This window comes from Anser brachyrhynchus, assembly GCF_964034855.1.
Source record: "Anser brachyrhynchus genome assembly, chromosome: 1".
Lineage (NCBI taxonomy): Eukaryota > Metazoa > Chordata > Aves > Anseriformes > Anatidae > Anser > Anser brachyrhynchus.
The window spans coordinates 206,497,196-206,522,929 of NC_137694.1; the positions used below are offsets into that span (position 1 = coordinate 206,497,196).

Consider the following 25,734-nt stretch of genomic DNA (forward strand, 5'->3'; position numbering starts at 1 on the left):
TTATTAGGAAGAAGTTAAATGGGAAAATAATCCTCAGAAAATTCTCAAGCCTTCTTTTTTTTTTTTCCTTCCCTGAAGAGTAAAACTAAAAGTTCATTATCAAAGCCTCCAACAAGGTTTAGCCTGGACAGCATCTGTGTTCCGCAACGCAGCAACTGTGAGTTACCAGCAGAGGATAACAGAGTTAGTCATCCCTACAGAAGAGCCTTTTTTGAGACCAGGAGTTTGCAACCTCAGGCTCACAGCCCCCCAAAAGGGGCTCTAAGGAATCAAAAAGGTCTAAGTAAATTCAACAAAACAGACTGAAAATACTGCACAGAGCATCAGCCCTAAAACGGAGGTTGGTGTTTATCACACCCCAGCACACTGGGATATGGAAAAGGAACAGTGTCTGCCTTAACCTTTTCTATGAGCTATGAACAATGTTTCTGAACAATCCCTTCCCTAGCAGTCACCAATTTAGCCATCAGGACACAAACATCCACTTTTTTTTTCCCCATCTAACCTCGACTCAGCTATAATCCACATTTCTGATGTTCTAACTGCAAGCAAAAACTGAAAAGAAATTGTTCTTGAGCGGCACACCCCCAGACTGAAAGCCTCGCTGTAGGGAGGTAAGGATTTAAGTAAGCTGTATACGAAACTCACCAGATCTAAGCTTGTGCATTAGGTACGCTGAAACAGGTTCAATGTTTTTATTTATGCTTTTAGAAAGAAATTCTAAATTACCAATCATTTTGAGATGTACAGTTATATACCTTCAGGACCAGCTTAGGGTAGTTGAGAGGGAAATTCCACTTCTATCAGAACCCCGTGATGAAAACCAGCATCTAAAGCAGACGGTGGCGCGAGCAGCTGCTCAAACCTTCTCCAGCATTAGCTATCTTGGGGAAGATACCTAAATAATTTTTGGTGTATTTGTGCTTCTTGCCTGGTTATAAACAGTGCAAGTTTACTGCCATGAGTATTCTGAAAGACTAGAAGATGGGGAAACATCATCTTAAGGAATCAGCTGTTGCTGCGACAACTCCTTACGATGAACTACGACCCTCCGCTACGGCACCACCGGGAAGACATCGCACAGATCGTGGCGTTCACGGCGTGGTGCACGGCCTGCAATACAATCCGCACGTGTGAAATACATTTGGTATTTTATTAAGTAAACAATGCAAGTATCAGTGCACATTTGTAAGCAGCAAAAAAGAAAAGCACCTCAGACGTTCATACCGTAACAAAATTCTGTGGAAGCTGCATTTTATTTGAAAATCCACCCATCTTTGCTAACATACATTTTAATATTTTAAACAAAAATAGAATCTGCAGAGACAATGCAGCAAGTATGCTTTAATTCATGTACAGAATTGCTTTCATATCACTGACTATCCTTCTGAAGGCCCCTCTCCACCCAGAAGTAATGATGTATTTACACAAAGCACCGATCAACAGTGCTGCTTTAATTCTTCATTATCTAAATTCCCGCTAGGCGTATGTAAGGAAGCTACTTCCCGCTTTTAACTCTTAAAAGGTACGTGATCAGAAACATGGCACTAGCCAAATGAAAAGGCTTCCCCCCCAACTCACGATACCTCAATTTTTTGTTTTTTATTTTATTTTATTTTTACAGAAGAGAAGGAAAGTCTTAAAGTGAAAGCAATTCCTCACATTCATTTTGGAAAGGCCTTATAATGTCAAATGTAAAAATAATGACATGCCAAGCACAAAGCAATAAAGTTCCTTCCCAATGCACTAATGCTGAATTAAAAATGTAGTGCTTCTTCTAGTCAGTTAACTGTTCCCTTGCAAAATCCTAGGCACAGAATTGACTATAAGGATTAATGCATTTTACAGCTCTTCCCTAATTCCCATATATACTGAGAATTCATTAGATTCAGACCTTTAAAATATTTAGTGCTCTGTATGTCAGCTGAAAAGCATTCTGAATCAGATTCATTCTTTGTGGATAAAAATCAGACATACTGTATACATCCATACTCATTTTCATAAGGAGTTTTTTTTTGATACAATATTAATGTTAAATTGATAATCATAAATAAATACAAACAATAATACATAAGGAATGTCTACTGCAAACTGAATATATAATTTTTTTTAAAAAAAGTTAATTTCCATTACTGCTGTGCCTACATTTGTGAGGACTGAAGAAAAGGTAACTGCAGAATTAAGAGTTAGGATTTGACCCTCCCCTCCCCGGAGTCTTGTTTTGAGTTACGGTAAAGGACACATCTCCAATCCAGACAGCATTTCCAAACACCAATCTCAATTTCCAGAATAAAGGCTTCTCTTTGTACGTTATCGATTATGGATATTATTAGAAGCTGAAAGTATTGACGTGTTAGTCACCAGGACGAAAGAACAGATCTCAGTCTTAACTGATGTCAATTCTTGGCTTTGTGTTGCGTATCGATGCTTTCCGATGGAGTTGTCCCAGGTTCCTTCATTGGTCTTCATCGTGTCACGGCATCACTTAGTGGAAGAGGAGAGTTTGACAGACTGAAGTTCAGTTTTTCCTGGAGTGGGGGCTTACTGGTGAGCACATCTTTTTGGAAACGTTCTTTCTCTTCCATCTAACCCAGTTACATAAACTGAATCTGGAAAGACGAAAAACCTTCACGTTAACATCCGGCATCACGAGAAGTGGGATTTTACTACAAACTTGTGCTTTCTTCAAAGGTTTCCATTCCCCAAATGCCCAGGATAGCCACAGTTCTGAAGTTGTGAATAGAAATTTGCCAAGAAATAAGAACAGATGAGGACATTTGTCCGACTACACCAGCCTTCAGAACGCCTGCTTGCACTGAGCTGTTCCATCCAACAAGAACAAACCTGACTGACCCACGGGACCTCGCCACCAGCAGCAAGGTGACACAGATCAGCGCGGCCGCACAGCGAGCTCAAGGCCACGTTTGCTTTGCTCCAGAGGAAGCGCCCAAGGACGAGCAGAACGCGCTGTGCGCTAACAGCCTACTCTTTGCACCGCGTATTCTTTATTCTTACATTATTTTAAGGTTTCACTCATTATTGCTCCCACCCACCCCAATACCAACATGACCAGGAGGATCCCATGACACGTCCGTACTGAAACGCAAACCCTGCACACTCGGAGCCCAGCACCTCCTGCAGGAGGCCGAGCAGTCGGCGAAGGGCGCGAGGAGACCGTCAGAAGCAGTCAGGTGGGTGCTGCTAACCCTGAGCCCTCAACGTTTTCCTGACGTTTATGTACCCGTGAACAGCAGGCAGAACCAGGCCGGTCTCCCTAGCAAGTGCTGCGTGCCCTGGCTCCTGCAGCGCAGAAGGGAGCTACCAAACTGTTTCCAGTGGGCTGAAGCTAAACACTGCTCCGCTTGGTGAGGCCCTTGAACTGCCAAGGATACTGAAATTCCCAGTCACTTCCACAATGCTTCCAACTCGACTGGTTTTTATTAGCGTTTTCTTAAACCACTTTTAGCCATAAAGCAGGAATTAGAGCTTTAATTTCTATGTCACAAAACCAGCATCTCCCCAGAATAATGGACAATACCTAAGTTGTTCTACAAGAAATCCTGGAGAGAGAGCTCTGCAAAGGGGTCCTTTCCTGAGGCTCTGTGAGGACTCTGACTGGAAGGGCTGGATGCTGCAGACAGCTAGTAGGAAAGACGACAGAGAAAGGGAAAGAAAAAGAAAAAAAGGTCTCAGAATGACAGAATATGAAAGCTGAACATGTAATGAAAGGACAAGGGGAGGTTAAGAGGCAAACCTGGCAGAAACCAACTATTAAACCAAGGTTTTGGTCACATGGAAAACAGAAAGCCTCGTCATGGTTGGCGTAATGCGGAAACGAGCCAGATGTGTCCCTCCAGAAAGGAAACTTGAAGGGGTGTTTTCCAAACAAGCAGGTAAGCCTTGCGCTTTCCCAGCAGTTTTCTCCAAAAGAAGATACAAAACCTGACACTCCTGAGGAACATCAGTGCCCTGCCTGCTTCCCGGGGAAAGCTGTGGAACCGTGCCCAGCAGCCGCCCGGGCATCTTTCTCCTGAAGAAACAGCTCTCGGCATCTTTTCCCCTTAAAGTATGAGGCGTCTAAAAAGAGGATGGAAAGCACCTACAAGATCATTGTTAACTTGGGGCCTAAACAGAGAGCACGGGATATATTCTTGGGGAAATAAACAAGAGTTTGTCAACTGCTGCTGTTTAAGTGCGAACTGAAGACTGAAGCCACCAGTCCGTGCCCTGACAAAAATCCCACCAGACAGCCACGTCTTTAAACCTCCCCAGTACCAACTCAGCCATACGAAGTGCAGAATTGACAGGTAGGGATGCTGGCTTTTCAGCAGCCGCTGCTGGAAGGAACCAATAATCCCCAAGCTGCAATGGCAGGAGTATCTACTACTCGTTTTCTTGATTTTTTTTAAAGCTCTTTTCCCCTTTGTTAGTGCTTTCCCAGTTATAAATGGCGCTTTTTTAAATTATGCTTGCCCTTGCCCCTCACAGAACTTGCCTGTTTTTGCGGTTACAAGTTAACAGTCGGCTTTCTCCACTTCCAGCTCCACCACTTTACTGGTAACTGAGTCACAAGTGACCAGCGCACACGCGCGCTCCGTACCCAGTGCAGAACCCCCTGCGTGGAGGTGTATTTCCTTCAGAACCGCTCAGCGGCTGCCCACCTACGTGTGACAGGGAACACGCTCACGGCAACTGCTTGCAGCAGTGCCCGGAGTGTAAATACTGCCATTGCAAAATAACATTTTTCACATTAATTTTTTGGAAACCATATAACAGGGAGGAGTTCTTTTAGGATCGATACTCTCTACCAGGACTGAAAACTATCTCCTTCCTGAAACCCTGCTACCAGTGAGGCACCCTGACCCAGTCCCCACAGACAGGTTATGGAAGAGCCATGAGACAGGATGGGAAGTGCTCGAGAAGCAGTTTCGGGGTGTCAGAAGCCCTCCTTTCCAACCCAGTTGTTCCCTCTGGAAAGCTGCAGCTCCCACCCCAACAGCACTCTCCAGGATTTGAAGCAGGCTGATGATACCAATGACAAGTCTATCAGAGTCCTAACTCCAGCAAGGCATGCCCATTGCAACTTGATTTCACGTCACATCCTTTCTCTTCATGGTCAAATGACTTGAAGCTGCACATTAAAAATCCTGTTAAATTGGTGTTAATTGGAAATTTACCAAATCAAGTCCAAAGAAACGTCCCAGTTTGAAAGCAGTGTGGAAGACTGGTAGGTTTAGAGCTCTGCCATTTGTGTAACATCAGCATGTAACCAGAAATAGAGGTGAAATTTCAGGAAGTCTGTTCACATCAAATACTTACTAGATGGCTCAGCTAAATTCAGACAAGACAAAGTAACTTAGAACAAATACATATTTTAACAAGACTCTCTAATTATTAAAAAGAAAGCCTAAAACTAGTGTGAAGTATAGTTAGATGAGGTTTCCTACATCTATCACATCTATCTAGAATACTGCTTATAAATATAACTAAAACCAGAATGTACCAGAGCAGTTTTTTAGCAGAAGCATTTAAGAACAACAGCACTGGCCATCGGTTCCTCTAGCACCAATAGGTTTAGAGCTGGATTTCGCCTCCTTCCTGCCCAGTGCTCGTGCTGTTTGAAATGCAAGGCACTATGCGGGACCAGACCCAAAGCCTCACCTCCAACACCTTCTGCTTTATTGAAGTCAGATTTCTGAGAACTCAGCACCTGCAAGCAATGCACACTGTGTCTGAAGGAAAATCCTTCCTGGTCATACAGTAAGTGCTGATTCAAAGGGCGCGTTTTCAACCAAATTCATTTTTGCAGGAACCAAGCATGCTGTCAGATAAGCACAATAAACATAGCTCTACACACCTCACTTGTGATTAATTCCTCCTTTTCCTGTTATGACAGCCGGCTGGGATTCAACCTAGACCAAGCCCTGCAATGTCAAATGAGGCAGGAAGGCTCAACCCACCTATTTAGACCCACCTACCTGTTTATAAGTGAATTAGACAGGCCTGCCTAATTAGGCAGGTCAAACATTTTTTCCATGAAATACATAAAACCCCAAGCAAAAGATGCTGAATCATTTGCCTGAAGTGACAATGAACGTACAAATCTGCTTTCAGAAGCCCAAAAGAAAGTCGATTGTAAACAGCATTTCTAGGTGAAGAAACCTAACAGTGGCTCTTTCAAAGAAAGCCTTTAAAAAAATAAATCTACCCACATAACTCTGAAGTGAGAAGAGGTTGGACACTGCCCACTGGAAGCATAAAACAGCTTTTCCTGTTAAGGGTCAGATTAAGGCACTGGAGAAAATTTTGAGGCTTTTTTCCCTTCCAATTTACTGTTGAAGTCTGTTCCCTCCACATTCCAGAGGCCCAAAGACACACACACCCCCCATACACAAGTTTGGGTGCTTCACCTAAATGAAGAAATACCTGCATGTTTTTGAACAGCCACCTACGAAGACAGAGCTTTGATCTTACTTTATAGTAAGATCAAAATACAATCCCAATATATTACATACTTTTTAAAAATGGAATCACAAAGTACAGCGTGAACTTTAAGAAACATGTGACTGGCAAGTAAAAACATGCAGCATTAATACCAGAGTTCCAATCTTCCAACTAAACTTGGCTCCACCTTACTACACTTATTAAATATAAGTATCTTGGTAATGATCTCACTATTTTCTGAAAATAGTATGGAAGCATTCAATATGTGTTTCCCCCCCACGTTCTTCCCTCCCCCCCTATTTCTTGGTCTGAGTCCAGGCAATCTTCCCAGTGACAGAAGTTTGCAAAACAAACAACCAAAGCGAAGAATTCAGGAGCAGCATGGATAGTCAGCTACTTTCAGTGTTCAGAGTGTCCCTTCACCACATCTTTTATTCCAGCCAGTTAGGAATGGATCTATACAGAACATTACATGAGAACCAAAAAAGCAGGCACACGTAGCATCTTTCTTGTGGGGAAAGACCAGAGTGGTTTGTACAGCTATTGAATATCTTTACTGTGCCGTAAACAAAGGAAAACCTCAATCATACTTCCAGAAGAACAATGGCTTAAGACATCATCTGCTTTGCTTTTGTAAAACAAGCTCGATGCCATCACCCTGGGCATAAGAATCAATCCTTACATGAACTAACGTGCTTGTGCAATGCATTTGCCCAACACAAGATACTGAAGTACCTTTAAAGAAACTGACCCAGCTGTAATTTGTTCCTTTTGTATTTGTAATTTTGAATGTACACACCTGTGCTCCTGGTACAGGGCCGAAAGGGTTTGGTGGTCTCATGACGGGCTGACTGTATATTAAAGTTGGCTGTGTCATTACTGGTATACCTCCCATCTGTGATGGCTAAAAAAAATCAGGACAATATCAAGTCATATGTAGCATTAGTATATTTCAACTAATTAAGAAGAGAAAGGAAAATGGTAAATGCATGAAAAGCCTTGGTCATATCTGCTATGTGCAATCATATAAAACATTTCTACTTTATTCCACAAATACAGGTTACTAGTAAGAAACAGAGCATTGTTAAGGAATATTCACAGTAACAACAGAGCCCATTTCATCTCTTGCTGCAGAGATCTGAAACACTGAAATACTTGTTTAAACACAAGCATTTGTGCTGCTCGTCTTGCCCCTAAAACTGAGGTCTGACAACACTTCCCTGTCCATGCCTCCAGAAGCATAAGAGCCATTTTACAGAGCTGGTGGAGTTCAGGAAAAATTCAAAACTGAGAACTACACGTACAGTTAACGGTAAGTCATTTTGCAATCAAAGTCTAAAGTGTTCTGAGATTCTGCCAAATTAAGAATTTAACATATAGTAACGGTATTAGGAGTGTATTACTGCTCTTAGGAAAAAATAAAGACTAGGTTGTAAAACAGGTCAACATTTATGAGATTCCTAGCAGTAAATGTCTTGAGTCAAGTGTGAATGAGCCCGAATGACTTTCGGGATGTGTTCTAAGGCCAACTGGTCATTCTGTAACAGCCCATCTCATCCATCGGCTCAGATGCTGCATGTTTTTGAACAGGTAACAGCAACTTGGAACAGCAGAGCTATGGCTATGGCTACTATTAATTCTAGCTGCCATTTCCTACTGGCATTTAAAGCTGCTTTATGCAAGATTACTTTCTGAAGATGTTACCTTCCCCAGCTGCTCAATCAAAATCACCAGGAAAATGCTTCTTGTACCTGCAGTGCCTGGTTGGATTGATCAAGTTTGAGTCGGCACTAAGGCAGTTTAACCACAGCGACTTTGCACAGAACACACTACAGGAGCTAGGGAATGGGTAAGGGAGAACACGAGACCCTCCAGAACACCATTTGCCACATTAGCTGCTCGTTTACTGAAGGCATAGGAATTATAAATCGCTAATCAAATTTGATTATAAGATGAAGCATTTCAGCTTATTTTTATTATACAAATCAGGGAGCCATTTAGCAAAATAGTTATTCTAGGAAAACTCCCTCCCTTTTTAGCCAACTCAGCAAAGCTGTGCTGTACCAGTAAAAGCATACTAATAAAGAGTTAAATCCCATCATTTCAGAAGTATTTTCAAATTGGAGCTAAGAACAACACTCTGAACAATTTTCCGGAGCAACAAGCAGCAAAGTCAGGTCTGTATCAAAGGACTTGTGGCACTGGTGTGTCAGTGAGAAGTGCAATTCTCAAGCGACACCACAACACAGTGCCACAGTCTCACAGGTTTGTAGCATCATCCACTTCAGATACCTTTTGGTGAGGTTGGGAGCACGTACCTGGGGATGGTTTTCACTTCACTAATAAAACACTCCTGTTGTGAGTGTATCTATACTTACATGACAGACCTATTCCTACACCAATAGAGCCCAACAAGAATACAGTGTCTTAATTTAAACAAAAAAACAACCAGGTAAGGTAAGAAAGGTCTGAATTTCATGTAAAAAAAACCCACTATGTTCATGCAGAAAACCAGATTTTTACTGATCTGGTGAAGAACAAGGGGCTGAAATTCAGTCTCTAGTAAAGCAGTTCAGAAAAAAACACTGCTACTGCAATAAGCAGTTAAATTGCAATAAGCAATTAAATCCTAACAGAGTGTCTGACTTCTGTTGGGGTTACAGCAGCTGTACTTACCATCCCGTAGCCCATCATTCCTGTCGGTGTTGTGGCAGGGTACGCCATGACGGGTGGTGCCTGAAGTGACAAACAGGGGTGAACTGAAAGGAGGAGACCAGCTGCACGCTGCTAACGCCGCAGTGCTTTGCACATTGTGAATATAGCAAAGAGTAATTGTGCACTTATTAGAATTTGCAGTCTTGTGTTAAAATGTACCCAAATTATTGGAGACCGAGTATCTAAGCTAAAGCTTCCAGATGACCTTGACAATTTTATAATGAAATATTTGCTTTTAAGCTCTTTGAACTCTGGCTGACTAAACTGCAAGCTACCATTCTCCTGGCTTTCTCCGCTTTCTCTTTAAAGAACTAAGTATGATAAACAGAAATTTTAGAGGGAAAGTTCAGAAAAAATTTTTGAATCCCATGAAGTAAATGTTTATATTTCAAAATCAGAAGTAACGGTGCACAAAGGATCTTAAGAGAGAATTTTAAGGATCAAAAGGTCAAATTACCATTGCTTCTGTAGACATTACAGGAATTCTCTTCTATCTAGCCAGGGGATTTTCCTACCACGTTTCAGTATAAATTCAACTCTAACATCTAACGATTGGGATGGTAACTTAACTGGCTTTTCTCGTCTCTTCCTCAGTCTCAAAAGTAAATCTAGCTAACAGGATAAATGATTAGTTCTAAAGCTACAGTGGGATCATTCACTAAAGCAGACAGAACTCCAAAAAGAATTTACATCTACAGAGAAAACGTGAATCTGCACCTTACGTTCCCTCTCACTCACCCAATTAGTGCACTCAATTTGAATAGGTTAAAAATCCTCTTAATACTTTATAGACATGTTTATATTACCCGTAACCCGCTCGTAACTTTTATGAAGTTACAGTAAAAATGCTGTCAACAGAAAAAAACTGGGATGAAGCTACTGTTTATAAACAACTTGGCAACATGTACATAAAAACAGCTGATAACTCTTAGGAAGTAGGAAAATATATTAAATATCTCTTCATATCAGAAGAGAGATTATAAATATCTCTTCATATCAGCTCTTCATATCAGAACCACTTTGTTTTTCAGTTTCATGAGCCACTTTTGAAATTAGTATAAACTCTTACAAGGACAAAAAATGTGTCGTTGTTTTTCTGGACTATGAATTGTGCTTATAAGTATCCAGATAGCTTGCTGTCTATCCTCTCCACCTCCTGTTAGCTTCTCTTAAGAAAAAGTTTAATTTCCATGTCCTGCGCTGTGGGGAATACTGTTCGTAATGAGACAAAGACCATACGCACCTCTCAGTGCACAGGAGATTGTTAATACAGAAAAAAGGGAAGCAGCAAAATATCCATAATGCTGCGTTAATTACAGCAGACAAGTGGTAACCTAATGAATAAGACATCAGCAATGCTGCTTCTGGAGTCAATCCTTAAGTGTCAGCTGCCTGCCCATGTACAGTGGCTGGTGTCACCGGTATTTCAATTGTCACCAGGACAGATTTCCCCAGTCAAGAATCATCTATGCTGCCTACTACCCAGGTACTCCACACAGCAGAAAAGGCTGCCCTGAAGGGTTTTGTTTGCTTGTTTTTTTCTTTTTTTTTTTCTTTTTTTTTTTTTTTTGCTTACACACTTACAAACATGCTGACTAAATTTGTTTCTTGAGTGCTCAAGTATAGACCTACCATCCTTTACTTAGTTACCCTGCAATGAAAACAGGATACAGGGAAAGACCAATATTTACATTAAAAAACCTCTGAAACGAAAAGAAACTGCATTCCTCGGACAGCAAGCACAGGTTACTGCTTGCCCACTGTAAACTGTCAGCGTGGATTTTCTTTTTTTATAGGAGCATTAATGGCATATTGGTCTCTCCCCACCAAAAATAATTCAAGATCTACCATAAATGTGGATAAAGTGCCAAGTATAACAGAAGCCCGTGAGATTTCATGCAGTTATTCAAACACAAACACCTTATCTTCATTCAAAAGTCACCAAGTGCATTAAAGGCAGCACAGACACACACCCCAGCTCTCTGGCAGCAAATGGTACAGTTTAAAGCAAGGAAAAAAATCTCGGTACTTCCCATGCCATCATTCGAGTCAAGAGCCTGCAGAACACCTATGAAGTTTGTGTATGCTAGGAAAAGCTGAATTTTTTGGCACACCAAAGGTTTTAAAATGAGGAATGTGTAAATAGCAAGAAGGTTATGAGATTCTGCAACAGCAGTGGTTAATATCAGCATGCCAGTTGATTGCAAAAAGGCTGTGGGTTGTTTCACTTACGTATTGTGGAAAATGCATGCCATTCTGTATTTCCCAGGGAGAACAATTACATAATGCAATAACACTGGATTAGAAGCAAATACTTACACAACGGAATATACACAGATAGCATTTTAGTTCACAAATACATTAAATGTCTACCCCAACACATTCTTGTAATTCAAGTCATTTAATGAGACAACGTACATCTGTGATACTGTCACCAGTAGGTCTGTAACTATTTTGCATAGTCCATTTATTTGATATATGCCTTTTTTCTGAAGGCAAGAAAGCCTTATTTTCAAAAGCATATTTATTTAGCAAGCAGCAGCAACTCCACAATAAATAGACCAGCACAGGAAGACAAACTTTCTTCTAGACTATTTCTGTTTCCTTTTATTATTTTTTTTTAATGTTAACAGTTTCACAGGAAAAGTGTCTCAAAAGTATCTCTAAGGAATAAAAGCTGCTAAGTTTAATGACTTATCACAAGAAGATGTGCACACAAGACACAAGTTATTCAACAGATCCAAGCACACACGTAAACTCACACCACCAGTCGTTAAAGCAGGTGAGTAGTCCCAGTTTCTTCAATACCTACACACCCTCCAGTAAGGCCCACAAATATTTCTGTCTATGTGATTAAGCTGGTAATGGGCACCCACTAAGGAAGATCTGGTGGATCCACAGAGAGACTCTTTCCTAATCCATGATGTTTTATTATTATACTGTGGCTTCAACCTCCCCCAGTCAGTTACAGCTGCAATAAATCCTCAGGGACTTTTTGCTACCTGTTCCGTCAGTTCTCCAGGTCATTGGTGAAAGGGTGAGTAGGATTCATATGCAAAAGTGTTCATTAGCATTGTAAAAACTACCCACATAAACTTTTTTTTGGACACATTAGTCAAGAAACCTTGCCCTACACGCTACCCAACCCCCTTGCCAATACTACATGCTACAATAGACACTAAAAAATAGACATCACCCAAACTGAGATGCATTAAAAACGATTGCACACATCAGGGCAGGAAAGCAGTAGTTACACACATTAAGAAAGCTATAGCCTGCATTGCTGCACAGACACCTGTGCAAGTACCCCACGATTAATCTCCCTGCCCATTCTCACTCCCCGAGCAGGCTACGTGTTGTAACATTAGACGTGCTTGACACAGGGATGCACCCATGAACACACTTTTCGCACTTCTACTTATCCGGACTGTGAAGTGCCCTCCCACATCACCTCAATTCACAGCTTTATGTCAGTTTAGTGAAACACAAAGCCAGCTATCTTGCCATGAGAGAGACTGGTCAAATACTGATTTATGACGAACTTGCATGTCACACTGCAACTACTGTACTAGAACTGCACAGGTGACGAAAACAAAATACAAACACACATCTCAAACTGACTTCTTCGATTTCCTACTACAGCTATAGGTCACTTACAAATTTCAGTTACTTGTCAGTCCACATATCTAATTACACAGAACTCTATTTTAAAATGAGCATTTGCTTACCAACGTCGGAGCGTTCCACGCAGTTGTAGGTGCAATCTTGGGTTGCCAGTTGGAACCACCTGTTAGTTTCTTTTCACCTGGCTGAGTCCAGTTTACATCACTTCAAATAAATGTGTAAATTGTTAGATAACAATGGATTTGCTTACTAAATTCCCTCAGGCAAATACCATTTCCTCTTTGAAACATGACTTTCTTTCAGCAAAGGAGTTGAAGAAATGTCTCATGACAACTTGTTTTTGGTAGGAAAAGCGAGGTAAGATGTCTAGTATGAGCCACCTCAGCCTTATCTAAGCTCAGTCAAGTTCCCCAGTATAGGTAAGTTAGTCCAGCTGACTTTCCTTGGGTCAAAATAGTTTAGTTAAGAACAACCACATACTGTATTTCTCAAACGATTTCACAATCAGCACAGAATGCCCCAATAAGCCTGAAATTTGCTTATCGCATTCTCAACTTTGCTGCTAGAACACATATTAGCTATTCTAGAATAGGCCCTGCTTTGAAATTCTCTTCTCTAAAGGTCAATGTCAAGTGTGACGTTGTGGTTTCACAGTCATTAATACAGCTCTGCACACATTTGAATCACACAGAAGTATCTATAAGGTCTGCTACAACTACTACAACGTTTTGATCAATTCATTTCCCAAATATGCAGACAATCCCAAAGGAATCATAGAAAGGATGACACCTTGCCAAGTATTATCACTGTCACTACTCAGCCTACAATCACCTTCAACCAGCTTTTAACAACTCATTGTATCTCACGTGAGAAATGAAGCACTGTCCCAAGCGTGCTCTGAAAGTTAACATGCTATTCTTACGGAAACATTTGAACCTGTACTTTCATAAAATCTCGCTACCAAGAAAATCAAAACGCTTAATTTTTGATTAGGCGTACTCACTTTTTAGCAGTTCCATTTCCAATGCCCAAATCTGTCACAAAGTAGGAAAAGACACTATTGAAATTCCATTCACTTAAAAGAATTAAGTGTGTGTTATATATGCAAGTCATTCAATACTTACTGCCTACAAGGTTGGCTAAAGATGAATCCAGATCATCTGACACTAACTTGTTAGGTGGTACTTTGGCAACTGGAAGACTCTGGTTTTGGGAGGCCACTGTTGGTTTTAGGAGACCACCTAATTCATCAAAGCCTTTGAATGATAAACAAAAAAAGCAATTTGAGTCACTGACCTCCCATGAACGTTCAGTTAAGTAGACAGCAAGTTCAACACAAAGGCTAAAATACAAAATTTAACCTAGTGATGCTACAAAGTACAAGAAGTATAAGACTACTATGCCTATGGATAAAGGAGGTATTTACTACAGAAAGGAGATTTTACTCTACTGGTTTAACTTAAATGTCATCTATTTTACATGAAATGGATTCACAAAGACTATACAACAATGAAAATGTAAATCAAAATTAAGATTATCTAAAAGATTCCAATCTTATCAAAATATGTAGATTTGTTTTTAAGCAGATCACTTTTCTTGCCAAAACCAATCCAATACCAAAAGAATCCAATGTCAAAAGACCAGAAAGTATTTACTTCCCAGATGCTCAAAAGAACGTATGATTACAATCCAAATTAACTGTTTTGATTATTTTCAGGAAATGATCATATAAGATAAATCATCTCCACATCCAAATATAATACATCAGCAAATAAGTGTTAAAAAAATGTGTTGCACGTAAAGTTAAGAAGTAACATTAACTCTACTTCTTATGACCATGGTCTCCAAGTGCAAACTTCAGTTGACAACACACAAATGAAAAAGGCTGTTCACAGTGTGAAGTTTTAATGCACAAAAGCTTTAAGTGTAGGAAATAAATGTAAACATTTCATCAGAATGCATACAGAAATAGCATGTAAGGAAAAAATTTTTTGATCGTCCAAGAAAGAGCTGGGTGAAGAATGCTGTTATTGACCTTTTAAAACCTGCTTTCTTTTTTTCAACTGGAACATTGTCACAGCAATATGAGTAAAAACAGATTAAGAGATTTATACTTCAAGAATAAATAAAATGTTAAAGGACATATGTCATCTATTTTAGTACACGTCTTACCACCAGAATCCAGGACAACATTAGAAGATTTGTTTCCAAACACAGACTCAAAGTCAACATTAAGGCCAGCTGATGGCTGTGGTTGAGCAACAGGGGACGGAGTGAACCCTGTGGGGAAAAAGAAGGAAGTTTAATGTTTTGTAAAGTACGCTTCCCATAAATTTATCTTCTTATGCAAGATAAGCCAAACAAACGTGTAGATTATTTAAGTACTGAAGAAAGATTAGGAATACCTCAAATACCCAGATTATACCCTGACATCAAGAAGTGTATTGGGAAAGAGCTAGAAGCACTTTATTTAAAGTTATTCCTCAAAAAAGATAAAAAAAAAAGCTTCTCTCAAAATATAAGGCAGACAGGCCACGGCAGACCCTCGCCCCATTGCTAAATCTCGGCACTATTTATAACATCCTTCTTCTTTCACAAACTACTTACAATAAATGTATTAAGAAATAATCATTGTGCTTTTGCAGGCAATGCAGCTGGCTGGACACAGAATCCGTTTCAAGATTAGCTGCCCGCAGATTGCTCCCTCCATCTTTTGTGTTAGTTGAGCTGCTCTCAGATACAACCAAAGCAAGACCTGTACTGTCCCAAGATGCCTGACTCATAATCCGTCAGTTAGAGGCTCCTAATACTAACATTTTTGTAACATTTGCTTAGTTATATTTGAGAACACGTTAATTACTTCATTTGTCTCCTCTTGCGCATCTGTAAAGCAGCTACAGTCTGCTTGTAAAGTGTTCTCCAAATACATATTTTTTTCAACCGTTAGAAAGTTTATTGCAGCATAAAGTATTGAGATTTTGGGGCAATATTAAATAACGTTGATTGCTCAATAAAATGAAAGTGAATGCCGAGCTGTTCCTAAAATCACATTTCTGATGTTATATATAGCACACATGCAAGTCTATGTATACATGTGTGCCTCGACATCTTGACATTCAGGCAGTTACAGAAGTAGTTACTCCTTTTGTATGAGAAGCACCAAGGAATGCAATGCCATCTTGAAAATCAACTTTTCTGTTAGAGAACAGAAAATTTGATGATATAGAGAAATAAAAGGAAAGGGTGACAAATAGTTTGGTAATAAAACATCTCCATGAACTGATGTGTCATTTAGTTTGCTGTGACAGCTCATTTCAATCTTACTGTTCTCCTGAAATGAGCTTTCACCTACCAATTAATAACTATGTGATGCTATCCTTGTACACAAGCTTCACAGAATAGACTGATTTGGATCACCTTTTCTTCTTATTTGTCTTAAAGGAACATACAAGTCGAAAGCATCCGCCACTAAGAATTTATACAACTTATATTAAAAACAAATCAAAGGAAAATTTTGACCAGCATACAGCAACACAAGGGAAGCAGTAATGTGGGAGAAGATAGAGGGTAAATAAACAACAAACCAAAATGAGTATCTTTGTGACAAGTATACCGTCAAGTTGTAACAAGCCATTTCAGAGACTCTGAACTGCAGATAGGAATTCCTTTGATGGGATGTCCTGCAACTCTTAAAATCGTGCCTGTACCAATAAAAAATGTGACTTAAAATAGCTCTGACTTTTCTTTAAGAAAGTGGGCTTAACTGGTACAAGCTAAACCTCCTGCTCTCACATTTTAGGATGTTTCAAGCTACATTAAGCTAAGCGAGAAGACAAAACATTACATGGGACTCCTTTGAGTCAGGCTCTGAAAAGACCTAATCCTACTGCTGGTAGGAACCATCAGTCCAGGGCACGTTGTCTAACCTACGTGTTTAGAAAGGTGCAAAGGCCGGACAAAGCTCCTTTAAGAGGGTAAAACAAGACTTGACAGGAACTAATTACTCTATTTCTTGGACATGGAACAAAGGAAACAGTGACACAGAGTATTTAACCTTTCATTAAATGACTCTAGCCGGTTTCTATTTAAAGACAGTAAAACAAAACGTAACTTTATGTACTTAAGAATTAACTCTTCCACAAAACATTCACTGGAGGTATTCCTAAACCTGGCATAGCAGCAATGTTAACACTCTTTCCACCTGGTTTAGACGGATTATCTGTCACAGTCCACAGCCTAGTTAACAACTGTCAGCAACGTATTCCTGAAATAGCATCAGTACCAAGTCACTACGCCGACATTACATAGCTGCACAAGTGATTAGACAGTAATTTAATGCAGCAGATACCTTTGGCATGTTTTGTTGCAAACCTTTGTTTTAATGCACTGCTTAAGAGCAGTATATCAACCAAAGTGGCAGAAGCAGCAACATCCCAGTCCCTTTGTCTTCAAAACCGTGAGGCTAAGTAAGATGAGAAGATACTTCTAATGTGGAAGCCTTTCATGTGGCGTGCGGCAACATGGGAACTACAGGAAATCCTGAAATGGGGAGATACTCATTTCTCACACTAAATACTTAGCACAAGTCACATACCACTTGTGACAACACATCTAGCATAAGCACTACTACATGAATCAAAGTTGGAGGCAAAGTAATAACACACTTCTGTAGCCAATGATACACCTACTAGCTCTAGGCACACAACACATTGAAATTTCCGTGCTCGTGGTAAGGCTGTATCCCATTACCTACCTCCAAATAGACCAGCTACAGAAGAAGGCTCATTGCGGAAATGAGAAGCATTAGGGTAAGCTTGAGGACCACAAAAAGAGTCTGATAAGGCATGGCACACAAAAGAGAGAAAGCCAGGAAAGGAGAAGAAGAAGGAGAGTTACAGAAAGAGAACCAAGATATACTCTGTTTGCTATTCAGAAGTTTAATTTCAGGTTAGCCTATAAACCCACATATAGTCTAATAACACAGAAATAACACAAATGAAATTAATACACACAAGACATACAAGAAACAAGTTTTCATTATCTATAATACTAAAGGGAAAAAGAACTGTTTCAACACCACAGCTATGTTAGGATAAACACATTTTTCTTTTCTTTTCAAGCAAATGCCATGTTTTACACCCTTGGAAAAAAAAAAAAAAAAAACAAGTGTAAAAGCTTCAAGGCATTTTTTTTAATATACCTGACGTATAATGATACAGCCCAACAGTGGATTCATATTTGGTTGCCACAAAGGGATTTAGTTCAGTAAATGGATTGTAATGATCTAAAGAATCAGAAAGAATTATTTTAAATCCACGTTCACATTAACGTAGCACCTTGCCTGTGCTACCACTACAGCTGCATCTACGTTTCACAGCTCAGTCTGCCAGGAAGTCACACTTTGGATCGAGATACGACTTTACAGAATGAGATGCTGGAAGGGAAAGCAGCGTCACAAGGCCATCCATCTCCAGCGACTTCAGGGCTGAGTGCGATGAATGTGACGCCAAACTTATCCCCAAAGCTCACCCAGCTGCTCGCTGACAGCCCTGCACTGACACAGCTTTCTGTATGGCTGCAGAACAAATGCACAGGATGTGGTGGAATAACAACCCTACTGAAAAAGACGTATTTCAAACAGTCATTCTCCATCCGCCTGCAGCCATACACATTGTCTTGGAAGCATGGCAAAGAGTGATTAGAAACAGACCAGGTTATTATGCAGGAGTTACAGCTTCAAGTATTTGTAAGCTCCTGCCTTAGCCAGCTAATCTGCCCTGGGAATTCTGGACAGGAGTTTCACAGCACAAGTTCTGCTCTAAAGACCTGCTCCTCCTTCTGTCCCCACTAAGAAAAGACGAGCCAGGAAACTAGGCAAAATACAGGTGGTATCTCTGAAGCGATCCTTTGTTTCATCCTTGTTAACAAATGTCAGAGCTAACAAATCTCTCTTATAAGACAGCCTGGATTCTTCTGAGATCTATTCTAGTGGGGTTCAACCTGCAAAAAGAAAGCCCTGTTGGTTCCATAAGACTGTCTTTAAACCAAACTTTGCTTAGGAACAGAACTAGCATGTAATTAACTGATTTTTTCTAAAAAAGCTAAAATATTGAAACAATCAAATTACTAGGTACCTGCACCAACAGAAACGGCAGAGGGATTTCTAGTATGACAGCACATTGAATCACCTCTGAACTAAGTTATTCACTAAGTTTTTAAAAGGTGAGTTCTTAGTCAATTGCCTGGTAGGTAGAGTTTGAGCACAGTATGTACCAAAATGCCCGTGGCTTTATCAGTTTTGTTAATGCCAGCACAACTGGGGAAAAAACATAGGAGCTCACTTTTTTTTTGCAGGGGATATTTATAAAGAATATTTCAACGTGAGGAACAGAAAAGTAGCATTTCCTTTCAGTTCTCAGGCACATAGAGTATTTTACCTTAAAATTCCCAAGCATAAAAAACTGTGTTGAAACGTACTGAAATGCAACTGCTTTAACTGTAACTAAGTTTCTTTATATCAAAAAGAAAAACACTTAAGCAGTTAAGCAAGGATACTAACGCTATTTTCATGGCACAGCTATAAAATCAAGTTCTAACATAGCACAAAAGCCCCAAATGACCAGCTTTCAGTTCCTCTAAGGCCCCACAAATATACTTTAGAAACCAAAATACTATTAAAATTTTAGGAAAGAGGTAATTAGTTTAAAACGGTACTTTACCAACAAACATTTCATGTGTGGGTGTCCTACTGGTGAAAGTAGAAACATCAGAAGACACAGACAGATGAGCAGCATCGTTAGTTTTTGTAAGGAAAGGATTTAGGTTTGGAATGGCATCATCAACATTATCAACAGTAGCAGAAAAAGGATCTGTCCAATTCCAGAGAGCAAGAGAAAGAAGAAAAGGGAGATGGATTTAGTTATATGTTGCTTCCTAGGGATAGGAGAGTAAGAATTCAGAGTAGTCCAGAAGTATAGTTTTCTCCTGGACATCTCTAAATTTGGGGTGACCTAGCTAATTACCTAATTTTCAAGTTGTCCAGAACTATCCACTCCCTGCTCAAGAGAAAGACTACAGGTATTAGCCACTCCTGTAACTTTAAAATGAATTAATACCATCTTGGTCTTTTAAAGTGTGCTTCTTCCATAGTTTTACATAGAGAGTTAGTATGTTACTTCTCTTGGTTGTGTTTACAACCAGCTTCTGCCTGCCTGCCTCAGTCATGCCCTCTGATACCTGCAACAAATTCTCCAGAGCAGTGACTGCTTCCTACCACAACAGAGCCCAGATGGGAAGAAAGGAGTCAATTCCGCAGATGGCTTTAACAAAATAAAGAACATCTCCCAAACCCCAACATGGGAGCTGTTAACCTGCACTTTTCCATTTCCTGATCTTTAAACTTTGTTTATGGATATCTTGTTACTGGGCATGGTGTAATGCTCGAGAGCTTTACCTGCACTGAGGTAGGCACGCAGGGCAGAAGCCTGTTACTTACTGCCAACAGCCATCAGCTTTGAGCAAACAAAAACCTGTTCTGCTTCAAGGGACAACAGCCAGGAACAGTGTTGAGGAAAGAGTTCCTCACTAAAAACCAACGGACAGTAGTGGGAATAAGGGAAATACGGATCTGTGTGAGTGACTTCCTAGACACAGAAGAGTTTTGAGGTTTCTTGAGGACGGATACAGTATTCCAGGATCCAGCATATAAAAAGAAAAGGAAACACAGCTAGAGTGAAATAACTTACTGACAAAAAGAAGTGAGGCTTAGCTGTCTGGCTTCAAAGTACATGAACCCTTGGTGGAAAACTCAAGAACTCCCTGGTGAGATCAGCAAGAACTGCATCTAGCCCTGCATATGACTGTTTTATCATATTGCCTAGAACTGCAGCTTACTCTTCTAGACAAAATCACATACAGAAATGTTGGAGTAATAGTCGCAAGAGATTTCTCAAGTGATTCACTGTTTTGGCACATTGTTCTTTTAAACCTGGTTAGGTTACAGCTTACTCACAACTCTTGCAAATATTACAGTGTTGTAAGGCAGCAGTTTCAAACTAAGTTATTTTCTCTGCCCAAATCTGACCTTCATGATTCTTAACTATAAATCCTAAACAGCTTGGTATCATGTAGCTTTCAGTCATATGTAAGTGCTAAAGAAAATGTTTTAGAACCATTATTCTTTGCAGGCTTAATACATACTTTCATTTTCTGCAAGTTTGACGTCTTACTCAGTAAGACTTGACTTCTCTCCCAGACTGCCTGGCTATGTCGCAGGAACCTTAAAAGGCCTTTTTGTAAATCATTGTTATCAAAATCACAGTGCCCAACAGCGAATAAAGAATAAACACCATAAACTAATATTGTATTTGTTATATACACCAACAATACAAAGCCTTCCACTGGCTTACGCATGTTTTAGACAACCATATTACCACCTAATGTACTTGTGGACATGCCAGTCAGCCAGCCACCTGAAACTGCGTCCTTGCTTTCAGGTTCTTATAACCGCTGTCTGTTACGAATGCTATTTCAGAATGTGCAGAACAAACAGATCTGACAATAAAACAGATCAGATTATTCTGTAATCAACGCCTGCTTGCTTGTTCTGTTGCTGCTTCACATTCTTCTGATCCTATTGGTTCTCCTTGCAACTGGAAAAATTCCCATCAGATAGAGCAAACTGATTATTTCCACACTGATACGTTTGTTGTGCTTCTTAAATTTAGGTACAAATTGATAACTGGCAAGTATACCAAAACAAATACTGCTAGAACGGTCTTTGAACAATCCCAATAAACAGCTCTGATAAAAACTTCCTTTACTCTTTTTAGCTTTTTTTTTTTTAATATTAGTTTACAATATTAGTTTGTATCTACTATCTACTGAAATTAAACATGTACAAAATAGGAAAACTGTTAAATACCACCTTCTGTTCCCAAATGCCAAGACTGAATATAAACTCGTGTTTTGGCTAGTAAGACCACGCAATGCAATTTTATATTATCAGGATTTTCTCAGAAATATAACCTGGTTTTAGACTCTTTGCTGATCTGTCTCATTCTAGCTCTAGCCAGTGTGCTCAAGTCTCAAAACCTGCCAATGCTCGTCACAAAGGTAATTGAAAATTAATTAGGTTGGGGTAATTCACATCCCAGCATATTCAAATAATAAAAAAAAAAAGCTGTCTCTCCTGACAGCAACACCTAAACATTTCTAGAGCCTAATTTCATCCTTGAATACACATGGCATCTGCTTGTGGCAAGGGAACTGCTCTGCACCTTCAGGCTATCTGAAGGCATTAGTGATTCAGGTGCATTTAAAAAAAAGTAATCTAAATTCAGCCAACTTCTGTCTTTAAGTTATCCAGCTAGAAGCATCTTACCCGAGATAAGAATGACAAAGGTTTTCCAGTGGTATCTCTTCCAATTTGAAAAAAATAAACTGAAAACATGCGATTACAGAAGCTATTCTTTGGGAGTTTTTAACCTCGTTATTAGCTTTAACATCTTTTTTCAGGATGACAATGAAAGGCAGCAACCCAAATGTAACGCCTCTGTAACAGTTTATGCTTTTATTACATACCTAAGAGTTGCTGCATGAAAGTCACAACCTGTAACTGACTCTACTCCATCTGCACCTGGTTCCATACTCTTCTCAAAGTCACCACATACACCAAATACAAACATCATCATGTCAGAAAGTTACCTAAGGGAGGGATGCTGTGCAGTGGTTAGAGCACAGGACTGGAAATAGTTCAGGTTCCATTCTTGGCTCTGCCACTGACTGGCCATATGACTTCAGGCAAGCCAGTTAATTGCTCAGATTTCCCCATCTGTAAAACGTGGAAAGCACTTCTTATCTACCTCGCCTATGTGAAGTGAGTGTTCATGTCTGTAAAGCCACATAGATTTTCTTTTACTGAAAGCTAACAAAAAAAAAACCTGCTGATCTCAGAGTTTTGACCTAAAACTTCAGCAGACAATCTGTAATTTAATCCTGAAAGTATTTAAAAACTTGTCATTAGTAAGCAGATTATCAATGACTATTACTGAAGACCTTACCAGGAGTAACACATAACATTAAACAAACAGACTTCCAGGCTCAATTTCAGGTTGTTAATACCAAAAATAATAAAATTAATAAAAAACCCTAGATTGTGAATGACATTCATGAGGAAGGTAACTTCCCTGTCCTTTCCCACCCCTGAGATAATTAGGACAAGCTGAAACAGAAGGTACTCCCAAAAGCAAACAAGATGAGCCAAAACATTTTTCTCCATTTCTAAACTTTAAGCCTAATAAGCACTGAAATTTGTCTGCATAACTTGATATGCTCCCCACTGCATCCTTCTCAAAAGATGCTCTGCTCAGCCAAACTGAAGGACAAGTAAGCCATGATTTTTTTTGAAGCTAGCGCATATATTACTATTGCTTCCATCACCCCAAATCGTGTGTTATTTCCCTACAGACCAACACATAAAGATACAAGACATGAAGCACACAACAAAAGTAAACAGGAAAGTGGAATACATACACTCCTTATTATGAAAATAAGTTAGTTAACTGGAAGGATGCTTTGGAAAAGCGCTAGCTCAAAAAGAAATTGTGATGTAAAGTTTCAGAATAGTATTCTCCAATGCCTATGAAGTTTTTTGATGTAGCACCTCCCACTTCTTTTTCCACACCACAAAAGAAATTTGTTATAAATCAGATGCTTGTTAAAATGCTTATCTGGAAATAGCCACAGAATAAAATAGTAAACTCTGGAACTAAGTGTCATTTATGTAGAAAGGTAAAAAGAAACATCTTTTAAGAGATTTTTAATCCCCCACCAGTATAACCAACAACACAAGCAACCAGCATGTGTTACCTACACAAGAAGTATTCTGTAACATTGCAAAGCAGCAAAGAGAAGAATGGCAACAGCTTTGACCAAAAGCTTTAAGATTAACTCATCTTGAAGCAACACTCATGACTTTCTACAATACTCCTGCCTTGCCTCCCTGGTTTAAGGGCATGCCGAGATCAGTAAGATCATCTAAGATCTCATTGAGTCCATCACAGCAACAGGGCAGAATGACAATTTGCATGTTCTGAAATAAATTGAAGAGATTCCCTTTCACAATTTAGCTCTTCAGTTAAAACAAAAAAAAAAAAGGTTTGGTTGGATGTCTTTCTTTGCTTTAGCCACAGCTTATTTGCTTTTGTAGTTAAATACAAGTTTTCTGCTGCATTTCAAAGAGGTGCTTTGTTTTGTTTTCAAAAACTAGCTTTGGATTGTCTTGCTTTTTAGACACATTTGTCTCACAATTGCCTCATCTAAATTCTTCTCTATTATCACTTGCAAAACTGATTTACCTTCACACCACTTAAAATGTATTTGAAAACTTGCATATTCGAGTTCAGTACATGACACGGTTCAGTATCTGACAGACATCTTCACAGAAATCACTTCTCACAGCTAAGCTTCTGTAGCTCGCTATGTGACCCTTGAAGACAGCAGTTATAAGGCTGACTCAGCTGGAACTAAAGGAACATTTTTATTAACAACACTTATGTCAAGACTGTGATCACCACATGCTTCTCCATTACTTTAATCTGTACCTGGATCTGACTTTTCCCCTGCTCCTTTAATCCATTTCTAGCTTGTCTTTGCAAGTTCTCTTCACAAGTTTTTCCTGAAGAAACAGCCCACAGACCAGGGAAACATTTCACAGGAATCTTGCCACAGCAATTAGAACCTTAATCTGAGTCAGAATTCTTACCTCCCCAGGTACTTCCTACTTGTGGAGCAGCAGATATTGGATGTACAGATGGATGAAACGTTGGCTGCAAATCAAGCAGATCATTTGGCAGTTTTGAAGTGCTACAACGACAAATTAATACAACTGTTTGAACTGCACCACAGTTTTCAATACAGGGCAAACACTAACAATTGCCAACAGTAAAGAAAGCTTTGTTACAAATTGGCTGTTACAAAACGGATGCAACTAAGCCATAATCACAAAGTCTGCTGATTTTCACATTTTCAGTTTTGTAGAGAAGTGTTAACATAGTAAGCAAAGTTCTGTTATACCAAGTGACTTTTGCCAAAGCCCAGACAAAAATAACCAGCCTTCCCATCTTCCTCGTGGTCTAACACCATGGCTAAAACTCTTAAATTCAGTAATCTTCACCAAATAACCTCATGAAAGCTCCACAGTGTAAGATCAGGCTGATGGAACTTACTTTAACGGGTTACGCCATCGAAAAGTTACATCTAAAAATTCCACAGTCTATCAGATCTATCCACTCAGATCTAAACCAAACTGAGATCCAAGAATATCCTACAGAAATGAAGAGTGAAGTCTTAAATACAACTCTTGCAGTGACTTCAAGAGTAACAGGCACAATAAAACTCATCCTCTAGCAAAGAGTTAATTTCAAAATTAAATTCCTCATAAAAAAAGAAACGGAGCACTGGTGTTCACCTGGAACTTTTCAGCATGTGAAGTGAACCAACATCTGCACACTTGGCTACAGACAGAAGCTGAGTAACTGCGGCATTCAAGGTTTTCTTGAAAGGAGACTGGCAGAGTTTGAAGGCTAGAAGGGACATCCTAGACCTTTATCTCTTCTTGCTGACCCAATTCCTTGTGTCATTCAGTTCTTACCATTTAACTTCAACAGTGACCAAAATCACGTTTTGCCACCACTGCCTCTATTAAAAAATAGGGTGGTCTGGCACAGCCCTGTTTAGTGAGCAGGAGAGTCAAGGTCGTTTTCAAGTAAAGCTTGTCCAGGTCAACAATTCCATGGGAAACATTCTGTCTAATAGCAAGCAACTGAACTTACAATCCAACAAACCCACTTCATGGCAGCTTCTGTCGTAAAATCTGTTCTTTGCTCATCACAGTCATACTGCCAGCAACTGAATTTAGAAATATGAAACATGTCTAGCCAGATATTTCTA

At 39.6% G+C, this 25,734-nt stretch overlaps 1 protein-coding gene across 5 annotated transcripts in view; it reads right to left on the reverse strand.

Moving 5' to 3' along the window:
- Positions 1-1,224: 1,224 nt before the first annotated feature.
- The window catches only part of PICALM (phosphatidylinositol binding clathrin assembly protein), a 65,463-nt gene continuing 40,953 nt past the window's right edge, over positions 1,225-25,734 (reverse strand). Inside the window, exons 12-23 of one of the 5 annotated variants that reach the window (XM_080579390.1) lie at positions 24,548-24,648; positions 19,503-19,652; positions 17,537-17,617; positions 14,956-15,063; positions 13,908-14,039; positions 13,787-13,817; positions 12,888-12,987; positions 11,392-11,415; positions 9,121-9,180; positions 7,244-7,348; positions 3,539-3,641; positions 1,225-2,609 (exon numbers count right to left, since the gene is read on the reverse strand). In XM_080579390.1, coding sequence (XP_080435516.1) covers positions 3,549-3,641; positions 7,244-7,348; positions 9,121-9,180; positions 11,392-11,415; positions 12,888-12,987; positions 13,787-13,817; positions 13,908-14,039; positions 14,956-15,063; positions 17,537-17,617; positions 19,503-19,652; positions 24,548-24,648 — 985 coding nt within the window. In that variant the 3' untranslated portion in view covers positions 1,225-2,609; positions 3,539-3,548. The remainder of the gene's footprint in view (positions 2,610-3,538; positions 3,642-7,243; positions 7,349-9,120; positions 9,181-11,391; positions 11,416-12,887; positions 12,988-13,786; positions 13,818-13,907; positions 14,040-14,955; positions 15,064-17,536; positions 17,618-19,502; positions 19,653-24,547; positions 24,649-25,734) is intronic. The other 4 variants (XM_080579386.1, XM_080579387.1, XM_080579388.1 and 1 more) reach the window with 4 other exon arrangements.